We start from the raw sequence: 14,126 nt of genomic DNA, 5'->3' as shown, positions 1-14,126 counted from the left end.
TGCTCCTGGAAAAGGGTAAGAGCACATGAGTGAGAGAGAAAGGAGGAGGGAAAAGAAAGAGAGGAAAAGATGGGGAGGGAGCAGGATCAGGCAGGTGAAGGAGGAGTAGAATCCTCTCTTCCAGTCAAAGGTTTTGCTTTGCTCTGAGGTAGCCCCCTCCTCCAACTCCCTCTGACATCTTCTGTATGTTCTAATGCCTTGGGTGAGTGGGCATTCTATACAACTTAACAAGGGGCAGCGTTTTATGTCAGGTCCTATTATGCAGAACAGAGAGCAGATGTCAGCCAAGGGTAATATCTGGGTTACACATACTTTAACATGTTCAAAAATCACAGCATCTTCTGAAGTAGCCAATATCTCAGGATTGATCTCATGCAGAAGGGAAGGTCAGAGAGGCTCAACCATTCGTCCAATGTCCCCCAGCTAAGGTGGTGTCAGGGCCAAGATTCAAAGCCAGCTTAGTCTTGACCATGGAGCACAGGCTCTTAAATAGTCATTCCCAGCAGAAGACGAGACAGGGTCTCAGACACACGGGTCTGTGAGGAAAGTGAGGAGGCCAGGCCAGGCTGAAGATCCTGACCTCCTCCTGGGCAGGAACCCTCAGGGATACCCCCAAGCCTAATGGGATTTGGTCCATGTGAGCAAGTGTCCAATCCCTGTAGCACCATGGAACAGCCCTGTGAGCACCATGTCCAATCCCTGCTGCAGAAGTCCTAGTGACTGACATAACAGAAGAGCCAGGTGGGTATCAGGTGAGCCAGGTGGGTATCAGGTGAGCCAGGTGGATATCTCTCCCTGTCTCCCTCCTTTTTCCTCTCTCCTCATATATGCTGTCCTGCCCTTTCCAGGAGCAGAAACCACATACTCTTAGGCAGTTTCATCATCTTCTCAGCATCCACTCACAGCAGCATCTAAGTCAAAGTCTCAGAGTGTGGGCTGCAGACACAAAGGAGGGAAGGGCCCAGGGAGCTTAGCAAGGTCCTAGGAGATTGGCTGGACTCCCCTTAGGGCTGCGGAGAGGACCTTGGGCAGCTGTGCTTGCTGCAGCGCCACCTACTGGTGTGCCTTGGGATCTTTGGTCTGGGAGAGGCTGGAAAAGTCAATGATTGAAGAACAACATAAGGATGTCCCCAGGCAGGTTAAGGGCAAACATCAGCTTCTCTCTACAAAATGAAAGCGACTGTTGAGGGAAGCTCCAGACAGTGGAACCATGAAAGACATGCACCAGGGTATTTAATCACAAAAGTTCTGCATTCCTTGCTCTGTTCGCAAATTTAAGCAATTATCAAAGCCTCCAGTTCCATAGCACACTGGAGAAAGAGTGGGGGAGGATGAGTTGGCAAGTACATGCAAGAGCATCTCAATCCTAGGTGTCTCTCCTCGATCTCTGGGCTAGCTCATCCACCCTACATCTTCATTATACACTAATGACTCCCACATTCATGTCTGTAGCCCAGATCTCTCTCCCAGCTCCACCCCATAGATCCATCTTCCTGGTGACATCTTGACTTGGATGTCTGAACTGGGCAGGAGTCATTATCACAAGAAACTCAACTCAAAATAACTTAAGACAAAAAGGCAGAGATTTGCTGGCCTGTTTAGCCAAATTGTAAAGAGAGCCAAGGTGGAGCTGGGATATTTGTTGAATAAATGAAAGGATAGAAAAAACATGAAGGAGTTTATTAAGAGAAGGGGATGAGAACTAAGTCTTGGCAAGCACCTACTAGCATCTGGGCACTGAACTTATTTAATCAGATAAGGAAACTAAAAGCTGGGGCTGAGGGATGGGGCTGTGTAGCTTACCCGAAGTCACACAGCTGTCTCATGAAAGAGTGGAATTCAAGGTTCTGCATGGGTCATTCTGCTCTCTCTCATTCTCAAATTAGAATAATAGATTTAAGGTCTATGATTAGACACAGGGGCTTAAGAGATCATGGGAGTCATCTCATCTAAGTGTATACCCAATGCTTGAATCTCTCTGTCTCCCCATCCCAGCCAAATAGTTGTGTAGTTTCTGCTTGAACAGCCCTGGCGATGGAGAACTCACTCCCAAGACAGTGATTTTATTATTGAATTATACCAATAGATTAGAAAGTTCTTCCTTATGTTGAGCCAGAATGTATCCAATGCTTATAATGTGCCTACCACAGTGCCTGCAACAAAAATAAACGTTATCATCATCCCACGTTCCTTATTACAACTATTCTTGTATCTGTCTTTCCTTTGGGATGCCAGAAAACAAATCTAATTCTTCCCTGAGACAGCTCTTCAGATATTTGAAGATGGTGCTTCAGGGTCCTCCTGAGGCTTTGCTTACCCGGATAAACAAATACTCCAACCCACTTTCTGACACTCATTGGTAAGCAAGAGTTGGTTCTGTGCACACAGTAATTTTCCAGCTGCTGTTGTGTGTGAGGCTTCAGAGACGCTGATGGAGCAAATGATGAACCAGCCACAGCAGGGCTGGCGGGGTATCTGAATCATGACCTCTGCAAAAAAAAAAGGCGGGGGGGGAGTGGCTGACCCTGAACAAACCTTGGCCCATCTCCAGAGCTTCACCAGCTACATTCATTGTCCACCCATTGTAAGAACCCATTTTAGTAGAAGAGAAAGAAACGAGTTTCCCCCAAAGTTAATCTACATCATTTTAGACCCCCAGTCCCTGCCCAAAAGGCATGATTAGTCCTTCCAAAATCCAGATTATGTGTTCATGGATCCAATATTGAGCAATGTAGGGGATCCAACCAATTCTTTTTTTTTTTTTTTTTTGCCACCACACCTGGCTAATTTTTTTTTAATTTGGGGTTTGAGGGTACATGTGAAGGTTTGTTACATAGATAAACATGTCACAGGGGTTTGTTGTACATGTTATTACATCACCTAGTTATTAAGCTCAATACCAATAGTTATCTTTTCTGCTCCTCTCCCTCTTCCCACCCTTCTCCCTCCGATTTTAAATCATAGAATATCAATACTTGAATGGGACCTGATGGTGTCTAGCCCCCAATTCCTTCTTATTTACAGATGAGAAACTAAGGTCCAGAGGGGAGCAGTGACTTATTCAAGGTCATACAGGAAATCTCTGTGAAAGCCTGTTTAGCTCACAAACTGAAAAGAAAGAGGAACATGACAAAGTAGAGCAAGGCTTCATGGGAAAGGAAGAACAGGGCAGTTAGAGAAAAACAAAAGAAAGGCTGGGCATGATGACTCACACCTGTAACCCCAGTGCTTTAGGAGGCAGAGGCAGGAGGATTGAGACCCTAACAACACTCCATCTCTACCAAAAAAAAAAGTTCAAAAAATTAGCTGGCTGTGGTGGCACATCCCTGTAGTCCTAACCCCTTGGGAGGCTGAGGCGGGAAGATCGCTTGAGTCCAGGAGTTCAAGGCTGCAGTGAGCCATGATCATGGCACTGCACTCCAGCCGGGGTGATAAAGCAAGACTCTGTCTCTAAAACTAACTAACTAAATAAATAAATAAATAAGGTCTGAAAAGTGCTCCATGGAGGGTTTCTCCATCCTTCCCATCGATTTCCTTGACCTATGGGGCATTGTGGCACTGGGTCACTAGCAAGCACAAGTTTAGGATCTGAAATCTGCTGACTCTGCACCTCACAAGGTATGTGATCTTGCACAGGCTACTTAACCTTCCGGAAACTCAGTTTCCTCATCAATAACATGATAATAGGAACATCTACCTAAAAAAAAGCCCTGCAAATATTCAAGTAAGTATAAAGCCTTTTGGTTTTCAGTAATGGCGGAGAAGCTAATATCAGACTAACTCTCCTGGAAATAGCAATTATAAACTGTGGACAAAATATTTTAAAACTACTATTTGACAGCACCGGAGAAAGACCAAAACCAGGCACAAACTGGAAAGCACACGTTTATTTACCTGACTTCTCCCTTGAGGGCATTTCAAAGTTCTAAGGGAATACTGGGGATGGAGCTCAACCAGAAATCAGCAGGCATTAAGAAACCAGAAATCAGCATTCAGGGTTGCCAGAAAGGCTGAAAATTGGAAGGGAAAATCCTAGAAAAGAGGGACCCACAGAGGGGGAGCCCTCAAATTTTTACACAAATCTAGGTTGAACTTTGAACTGTATGTGGATAGGGAGAGAGTCTAAAAAGCCCAGGGGGATGACAACAGTTGAAAGAGCTGAGCAGTAATTTCAGCTGCTGCCATTGCATGGGGAGATAGGCTACAATATAAGTCTCACCAAATTAGAAAATCTTGATGAACAACTCAGGCTTTGCATTAAACCCAGAAGTTCCTTAGGAGTTAAGATCACATCCCAAGACCAGGGGCTAAACCCCAGGACTAAAGACAAAACTAAAATATACCTATCTCTAAACAAAGCCTGAAATAATGTCTCCATGAAATCAAAGTAGTTCACCATTAATTTAATCACCTACTAGAACAAAACTCAACAGTATTCAGAGAAAGATAATCTACTCAGAGTCACCAAAAATAGTTATCTGAAATGTTCATTATGTAATAAAAATGACTGTCTCCTAGTATACAATCAAAAACTCCTAGACACATGAAGAAAGAGGGAAAACATGAAAAGAAAAATAAACCACCAGTAGAAATAGATCTATGTATAACCCTAATGTTAGAATTAGAAAACAGCAACTTTACAATAACAATCATAAACATGTTAAATAATTGCAGAAAAAGATGTAAATAATGAGAAACTTTTAGTCAAGATATGGAAACCTTTAAAAAAATGAAAGCCCTAGAACTGAAAAACATACCATCTGAAATTTACAAATTGTTGTATGGAATCAGTAGAAGATTGGTTACAAAATAATAAATGAATGCCAAACTTGAGCACAGGTTAATACAAATTATTAAAATAATACGTGAAGAGAAAAAAAGACTAATGGAAGGGAATAGAGCACCAATGACTTGTGAACAGTGTCAAGTACTCCAACATGCATGTAAGTGGTATCCCTGAAAGGAGAGACAGAATAAGGCAGAAATACAGTTGAAGAAATACTGGCTAATATTTTTTCAAATTTGTTCAAAAGCATCATTTCACAGATCCAGGATTCTCAAGAATCCCCAAGCAGGATAGCTACAAAGAAAGCCACACTTAAGCGTAATGTAGTTTAAATCCTGAGAAGCAAAGATGGAGAGAAAAGCACAAAGGCAGCCAGAGGGAGAAAAGGGGGCGTAATATCTGCAGGGAACAATAAAAAGAATACGACTGATTCTCATCAGAAACAATGGAGGCCAGAAGACAGAGGAATAACACCTTTGAAATTCTGGAAGAAAACACTTATCAACCTAGAATTATATCTACAGCCAAAATGTTTCAAAAATAATGAAAAAACTAAGACATTGTAGGTTTTTTAAGTTGGTTTTGGGTGTTTGTTTATTTGTTTGTTTGTTTTAGAGGAGTCTCATGCTCTGTCACCCAGGCTGGAGTGCAGTGGCACAATCATAGCTCACTGTAGCCTTGAACTCCTGGGCTCAAGCGATCCTCCCACCTCAGCCTCATGAGTAGCTGAGACTACAGGCGTGCACTACCACACCTGACTATTTTTTTTGCTTGCTAGAGACAGGGTATTGTTACAGGATCTCTAGGGTGTCGATTTTTATGGCTAGAAACCTCTGTGGCCATGGTGCCTTTGCCTGAGTTCTTATCCTGCATCCAGGAAGAATGAAGGATGCAGACAAGTGAAGGGAGAAGAAGAAAAAGAAGAAGAAGGAGAAGAAGAGGAGTTTTATTTAGTGTTAGAACAGCTCAGAGAAGTGGGTAGCTCCTCTCTGCAGGCAGCTCACCCCATCAAGGGTTCAGCTCTCAGCAGCGAGGAGGCCCTGGAGGGTAGCTCCTCTCTGCTGGCAGGTCATCTCTGCAGCTCTCAGTGGAGAGGGTACTCCTCTCTGCAGCTGATCATCCCATCATCTCCAGCTATCAGCAGAGAAAGTACTCCTCTCTGCAGCTGGTCATCCTGTCCCCTTATCTCTCTGACCTCTTGGTCCTCTGGCCATCCTCTGTTCTGCTCTGGCTGAGCCCAAGGCTTTTATGGGCCTCAGAGGGGAGGAAGTGTGTGCCGATTCATGCATGGGCACCCATGGGTGGGCCTGGAAGGGGCACCCTGAGTCCCAACTACAGTGGGCAAGACTGGCAGTCCATCCCACAGCCTTCAGGCCTTCTCTGGTCTGAAGGTGGGGCCTTACTGGGGACCTGTCCCCTTCCTGCCAGGAATCAATCTGCCTCCTGCTGTCAGTCATGGCCCCAACCCTGCTCCAAGTTCAGAGGAGGCTCCAAGAGCACAGAGAGGCCAGGCAGTGGGAGCAGACACCCACCAGCCTGCAGGGATGGGTTGGGGTGGTCCCTTCTGGGGCCACTGAGGGTGCAGGCTGCAAAGATGCCCAGGTCCTGCACCTGGGAGGGCAGCTGCAGCTGTACCTGGGAGCTCCCACCTGCCAACTTGGAAGGGGCAGGGCTCCCACTTGTCCCCTGCTCCTGCCTGCTTCCTGGAGTGAGAGGCCCAGGTCTGCAGCTGTGGGTGCCGCAGTTGCAGCTGCACCCCCAGGAAGGCAGATCCTGCCTGTTGGCAGCACCCAGAAGAGCACAGGGAGGCTCGGATCCACAGCTGCAGTTTGGGCAGCTGTAGCCCCGCCCAGGAGCTACAGGAGGCCTGGGTCTGCAGCTGTGGGTGCAGTGGCATGGGGAGCTCCAGTCTTAACTCAGAAGGGTCAGGGCTCCCACTGGCTCCATGGAGTGTGCAGCCCCAGCTGCACAGCTGCAGCCGGCATAATGGCAGCAGCCACTGCCATCGATATCACTATGTTGCCTAGGCTGGTCTTGAACTCCTCGCCTAAAGGAATCCTTCTGCCTTGCCTCCCAAAGTGTTGGGATTACAGGCATGAGCCACCATGCCCAGCCCAACATTGTATATTTAAATGCAAACTGAGAAATTTTGCCACAAGTAAACCCATTCTAAAAAAAAAAAAAAAAAAAGTTAAAAGAGATTCTTCAGCCTGATGGGAAATGATATCAAATGGAAAATTCAGATCTGTAAGAAGCATGATGAACAATGAAAATGGTATATATGTGGATAAATATAAAATGTAAGTTTTCTTTCTTCTTTAATAGTCAACTGGCTGCTTAAGGCAAAAATAATATTAACAGTGTGACCAATCACAGTGGCTCATGCCTGTAATCCCAGCACTTGGGAGGCTGAGGCAGGTAGGTCATTTGAGGTCAGGAGTTTGAGACCAGCCTGGCCAACATGTTGGAAGTCTGGCTCTACTAAAAATACAAAAATTAGCTGGGCATGGTGGTGCATCCCTGAAGTCCCAGCTACTCGGGAGTCTGAGGCTGGAGAATTGCTTAAACCCAGGAGACAGAGATTGCAGAGAGCAGAGATCACACCACTGCACTCCAGCCTGGGTAAGACAGTGAGACTTTGTCTCAAAAAAAAAAAAAAAAAAACAGTGTATTATAACACTTATAACAGATGTAGAAGTAAAATATATGACACAGAAGCAATATAAATAGAATTACATGTGAACTGGCATAATATTAATTCAAGGTATATTGTGATGTTAAGGATGAATATTGTAAATCCTAGAGCAACAACTGAGAATAATAATACAAAGAGGTATAAATTGAAACTCAATGGAGAAAACAGAATGAACTACTAAAACAATATTTAATCAACCCAAAAAGAGTCAGAAGAGAGAGAACAAAAGAAGAAATGGGTACAAATAGGAAACAAAGAACAACATGATAACTTCAACCGAACTATATCAAAAATTGCATTAACTGTAGATATATCAAACCCTCCAATTAAAAGGCAGAGATTGTCAGACAGGATAAAATACAGCACTCAAATAGACGTACCTTAAAAACACATTCAAAAAGAGATGTACCTTAAATATATAAAGATTCTGACAGTTAAAAGTAGAAGGATGAAAACAAAATAATAGATGGAAAAAGATAAATAGTCGGAGAATAAAGCTGCCATGTCTGTTATCATGCAGAGTAAACTTTAAAACAAGGACATTGTATGAGATGATTATTCACAATGATGACAGGATCAAGTCATCTGGAAGATGTAGCAATCCTAAATATGTATATGCCTAATAAGTTTCAGAAATACCCAAAGCAAAAATTGAGAAAACTAAACGGAGAAACAGACAAATCCATAGTCATAGTTAGACGTTTTGATACTCCTCTCTCGTAACTGATGAATAAGTAGACGAAAAAGTTAGTAAAGATATAGAAGATCCAAGCAACACTATTAAACAACTAAACCTAATTGCCTTTTGTAAAACAGTATGCCAACAGTTACAGAACGCATATACTTTTCAGGTGCATGTGGAACATTCAACAAGATCGAACACTGATTTATTTTTCTTGTCCAGTATCATAAAAACATCTGAATAAATGCTAAAGAAATGAAACCATGGGGAGGATGTTTTCTGACCAAAGCATAATGAAATTAGAAATTATTAACAATAAGGAAAAATAGAATACAAATTACCAATAATCAGGCATGAAAAGACATAACTATAGATCCTACAGACATTAAAAAAGATGAGAATATTACATACAACTTTATGCCCACAAATTCAAAAATCTAGATGAAATGAACAAATTCCTTGGGAAAAAAACACAACTTACCAAAACTAGCACAAGAACAAAAATAGAAAATCTGAATGTCTCTGTATCTATTAAAGCAATTGAATTCATAATTAAAAATCTTCACACACATACACACAATCACCAGGTCCAGATGGCTTCACTGGCAAATTCTATCAAACATTTAAGTTAGAAATGGTACCAAGTCCATACAAATTCAAAAAATTGAGAAAGAGGAAACACTTGATAACTAATTTTATGAGGTCAGCACACTCCCAATACCAAAACTTGACAAGGAGATTATAAGAAAAGTAAATTAAATACAACATGCCTCATAAACATAGATGCAAAAAAACCTCCACAAGATATTAGCAAATTGAATAGAGCAACATATAAGGAGGGTAATAAATTATGACTAAGTGAAGTTTATCCCAGGAATGTAAGTTGGGTTCAGCTTCTTCAGATCAATCAATACCATTCACTGTGTTAATAGAATGAAGGAGAAAAATCATGTGATCATCTCAATAAAAGTAGAAAGTATATTTGCCAAAATATATATCATTGATGATAAAAACTCTCAGCAAATGAGAAATAAGACAGAACTTTCTCAATATGGCAAGAACAGCTGAGAAAAATATGTTCCTAATATATTACGGTGTAATAATGAACCCTCCTTCCTAAGATCAGGAACAAGGGAAGATATCCTCTCTCTCCAGTTTTATTCCAACATGATACTGGAGTTTCTAGCTAATACAGCAAGGTAAGAAAAAGAAATAAAAATAATAATAAAGACTAGAAAGGAAGAAGTAAAACTCAGCAATAAAAAAGAAAGAACTACTGATACGTGCAAAAGCATGAATGAATCTCAAAAACATTCTGCTGAGAGAAAGAAGCCAGACACAAAAGAATGCATACTGTCTGATTCTATTTATATACAATACTAACACAGGCAAACCTAGTTTATAACAACAGAAAGCATATTGGGGGTTGCCTGAGGGTTGGCAGGGAGGAAGTGACTGCAAATAGGAAATTCTAGGGGTTCATGGAAATGTTCTATATCTGATTAGGGTAGTTGTTACAAGGGTGTATACACCTGTAAAAATTTATTAAATTGCACATTAAAATGGATGCATTTTATTGTATATAAATTATATCTTCTGAAGTTGATTTTAAAAAATAGATACCATTAAGAAAATGAAAATGTAAGCCACAGACTATAGGCGATATAGACAAAATATTTACAATACATGTATCTGACAAAGGACTTGAATCCAGAATATACCAACAACTCTTACAACACAAAAGTAAAAGTTAAAAAATAATAATTTTTAATGGACAAAAAACTCAGACATTTCACAAAAGATTATATATGAATGGCCAATAAACACATAAAATTGTGCTCGAAATCATCCGTCGGGGAACCACAAATACAAATGAGACACAACAATCTACCTACAAAAATGGCTAAAATCAAAAAGGTGGACGAAGTCAAGATTTGGCATGGATGGAGAGTAATGAGAATTCTCAGACACTACTGGTGGAAATATAAAATAGAAGAACCACTGGATAACAGTTGGGCAGTTTCTTATAAAGTTGTGCCTATACCTATCTTATGAACCAGCTGTTCCACTGCTAGCCATTTACTCAAGAGAAATTAAAACATATGTCCACAAAATGACTTATGTGTAAATATTCATAGGAGTTTTTTCACGATTACCAAAAACTGGAAACAATCCAAATGACCATCATCAAGTGAATGGATAAGCAAATTGTAGTGCAGTCATACATAATGCTGGAAAACTATTCAGTAATTAAAAGGAAAGAACTCCTGGTGCAAACAACCATGTAGATGAACCTCAAAGACATTATGTTGAGTGAAAGAAGCTAGACGCAAAAGAGCACATAGTGTAAGCTTTCATTTATATGAAGTTTGAGAACAGGCAAAGCCAACCTATGGTGAGAGAATTCATAACCGTGATTACCCAGGTAGGTTGGGGACTGATTGCACAGGGACAGAAACGAACTTTCTAGGGTGATTTAAAATGTCCTCTATCTTGGTTGGTGTGCTGGTTACATGGGCGAACACATTTGTTAGAATATATTGAATAGTGCACTTAATATTTGTACGTTTTATTGTGTTCTTATTCTTTAATCTTGAAAAATGGATATAAAGGACTCAACACCTAGAAAATGCTTAACAACCATTAGTTCCCTCATCCTTCACCCTTCCCAGTAGGCAAGTACCATAGATGCTAGGAGAGCATTTATGATCACTGGACCTCTGAAAATAGGAGTGTGATTTTCTTCAAAGGGAAAAGGTGCCACCTACAGCATGACTTGGAAAGTCTCTCTAGTCCAGGCCCAGGACTATAAATAACAAGGATAGTGCCTAGAGCCATTTCATTCTGAATCTTCCTCTGGGTTTTGTCCTCCAGGTCTAGGTCTGGGATTCCAATGTCTCAAACCAAGAGGGTGGAATTTAGTTGGGTCTTTCCAAGAGATGCAAGATGACAAAATGTGGGAGGGGGAAGACATGGTGGGGGTAAGAGACTCTGAGGAGAACCGCATTTATGGGAAGATTATAAAAGGTAAGTTAGGGTGGGGCGTGATGGTGTGCACCTGTAGTCCCAGCTACTAGAGAGGCCGAGACAGGAGGATCGCTTGAGCCAGGAGTTCAAAACCAGCCTGGGCAACATAGTGAAACTTTGTCTCTAAGAAAAAAAATAATAATAAGGTAAGGTAAGAAAACTAGTATTGGAGCCAGATGTTGAAGGTCTATAAAGCTAATGGTACTTAAATGCTCAATAGTTGTTTGTTGATTGAGTAAGTAAATGAATGAGTTACTGAGTCTGTTGAGGCTGACGGCCACCCCCTCCTTCCTGTCTTGCAGCTCACATACCTGCCCCCACCGTGGGGTGAGTGCCGATCCTCAGAGATGGGCCTCGACTTTTTTCCTGTTTACAGTATCACCGCCTGCAGGATTGACTGTGAGACCCGCTACATTGTGGAAAATTGCAACTGCCGCATGGTTCACATGCCAGGTCAGTGCCAGGGCAGGGTGGCCACAGGGCCCCTGGGATCTGCCTGGGACCCGCCTTGCATTTCTCATCCTAATGGTAAACACTTCACCCACTTCGCTGGGATCCAAAAGGATGATGCTCTGGGAAGACTCTGTTATTTGGTGCCTATTTAGAGGGCAGGTGGAAACTTCTGGTCCAGCAACAAGGCAGCATCCTGGTATCCAGAAGCATCCAATGTTTGGGGAATGTTCATCCCAGTGTTCAATGTTTGCCAATTGTCTGCTGCTCTTACCTCTGAGAGTTTAGTGTCCAGATAACTGGATGTTTGCAATTCTTGCAGTTCGTGTAGTACATGTTTGAGCATCCAGATGTTTCTTTCTTTCATCCAGATGTTTCACTTTTTGTGTTCAAATGTCTAGCACTCCTTCAAATGAGGCAAAAGTCTATTAGCCAGCAAATAAATGTGCACGTAATGACACCTCTGTTGTCAGACTAACCATGCATGTGGCCATCTCATGCGGTTGGCATATCAGAGGCTGAAGTGCAGAGTGGAAAGCTGGTCTGGGGAGGAAGAGCGCGGTGTTGCAGCCAGGACCCATGAGTGGGGCCTTGGTTTCTAATTCAGGCTCTTCCATTCATTCACTGTGTGACCTGGTTACTAAACCTCTCTGTTCTCACGTTTATGGTCTTTAAAACACAATCATTAGCTGTTATAAGGTGAAAATTAGTCTAGGATATAAAAATGTTTTATAAACTATAAAAGTCGGTGGTTGTTATTTAGCATATTGGAAGAGGGAACCAGAAGTCATGTTGACTGAAGACCTACTATGTGCCAGGAATGTTGTTATTATATTTAGTAGCTGTTATTTCATGGTTATATCATACTTTATTCAATTCTACTTAACTAAATCCTTATACTGGACATTTGGTTCATTACCAATTGTTTTCTGTGATAATCTGTGCTGAAATGAACATCCTCATTGCTACATTCTGAATTATTTCATTAGTTATCAGCAATTTCCTTAGTAATCTAAGATTTAAATTACTGGTCTTTAAAATTGCCTCTGTCAAAAGGGACTTTGCCAAAATGTTTAAGGTTACCAGCTTTAAGTGGGGGAGATTATCTAGGTGGGCCCAAATCTAATCAGAGTCCTCAAAATCGATCCCCCTTTTCCAGCCAGGATCAGAGGCAGATGTGACTATGAAAGAAGGGTCAGAGAGATGCAAACTTGTTCACTTTGAAGATGGAAGAATGTGGATAGTCGATGCATGTGGGTTGCCAATGAATGTGGGGGTGGCCTCGGGAAGCTGGGAAAGGCGAGGAAATGAATTCTCCCCTACAGCCTTCAAAAAGAACATCGGCCTCCCAGCCAACACCTTGATTCTGGACCGATGAGACCTATATCTAACTTCTGACCTGCTAAACTGTAACATAATAATAAATTTGTATGTTTTAAATATGAATAATAATAAAATGGCCTCTGAGCTTCCTAGCAAACAGAGCAAACAGGGAAACATGTCATTCAATCTGTTGTTTTTGGAAAGGAGAAAGCATATTGACTCTTCAGCTCTGAAAAAGGATTTGGGGAAAATGATAAGGAAAAAACATTATGGTGGACTTTAACTTTAGCACTTGGTAAAAGAAAAGAAAAGATCCTGGGTTTCTACAAAGAGATCCCAGCAAGGAGAATCCAGCACTGGGGAATATTACTCACCTGATGCTCAGACTAGGCCACCAGCCAGCGAGGTTTTCCCCACCAACCCTTAGCCAAAGGCAAGCAGTAGAGGTGTCAATCACACCCATGACACTAATACTGACATCTCAGTTACTAATGTGGAATTGTGAACAAAGCAATGAAGAAACACAAAACAACGCTTGTTCCCATACAGCAGTGTGCTGAGAAGAGCTCTAGGCTCTGGATCAGACTGACCTTTATTCAAAGCCCACTTCCGTCACTACTTGCCTTGGTGTCCTGGGAAGGCAGGATGCTTAAGCCTCAAAATTCTCGTGGGTAAAACAGATATAGTACTTCTGACTTCAAAGGGTGCCTGTATGGGTTAAAGAAGATGATGTATAGCCAGGCTTACAAGGTGCTTACCACCGTCTCCCTAGTCTCAATCCTCAAGGCGAGCTCACCTGTCACCCACGGGAGCTGGCTGGACCGACAGAGAAACATGGGAGAAGTTAGCCATATAGATCCTACTGTCTCCTGCTCAACGAGATGAACAGTCTGCCCAAGCTTACACAGCAGATCAGAAGCCAGCCTTCCAGCTCTGGGGTGCACTGTGATCCAAGGCTCCCTTTGAACTGCTCACCGGCAGGCCACTGCCCCTTCAACTGCCAGGAGGCACCCCCTTCCCTAAGCCCAAAGCAGAGGAGGTGTTGCTGCCATGAATGTTCCTGCCTGAGTAACTCTGTCTGGTGTTTCTTCTTTGCAGGGGATGCCCCTTTCTGTACCCCTGAGCAGCACAAGGAGTGTGCAGAGCCTGCCCTAGGTCAGTAC

General features: G+C 42.2%; 1 protein-coding gene across 1 annotated transcript in view; it reads left to right on the top strand.

Moving 5' to 3' along the window:
- LOC116474478 (acid-sensing ion channel 2) overlaps positions 1–14,126 on the top strand; it is a 271,244-nt gene that overhangs the window by 244,305 nt on the left and 12,813 nt on the right. The window contains exons 4-5 of the mRNA XM_032162956.2: positions 11,493–11,643; positions 14,062–14,118. Of these exons, the coding sequence (XP_032018847.1) occupies positions 11,493–11,643; positions 14,062–14,118 (208 nt within the window). The remainder of the gene's footprint in view (positions 1–11,492; positions 11,644–14,061; positions 14,119–14,126) is intronic.

Source organism: Hylobates moloch, unplaced genomic scaffold (assembly GCF_009828535.3).
Source record: "Hylobates moloch isolate HMO894 unplaced genomic scaffold, HMol_V3 SCAFFOLD_10, whole genome shotgun sequence".
In the NCBI taxonomy this organism is placed as follows: domain Eukaryota; kingdom Metazoa; phylum Chordata; class Mammalia; order Primates; family Hylobatidae; genus Hylobates; species Hylobates moloch.
This window is presented reverse-complemented; position numbering and strand designations above follow the sequence as displayed.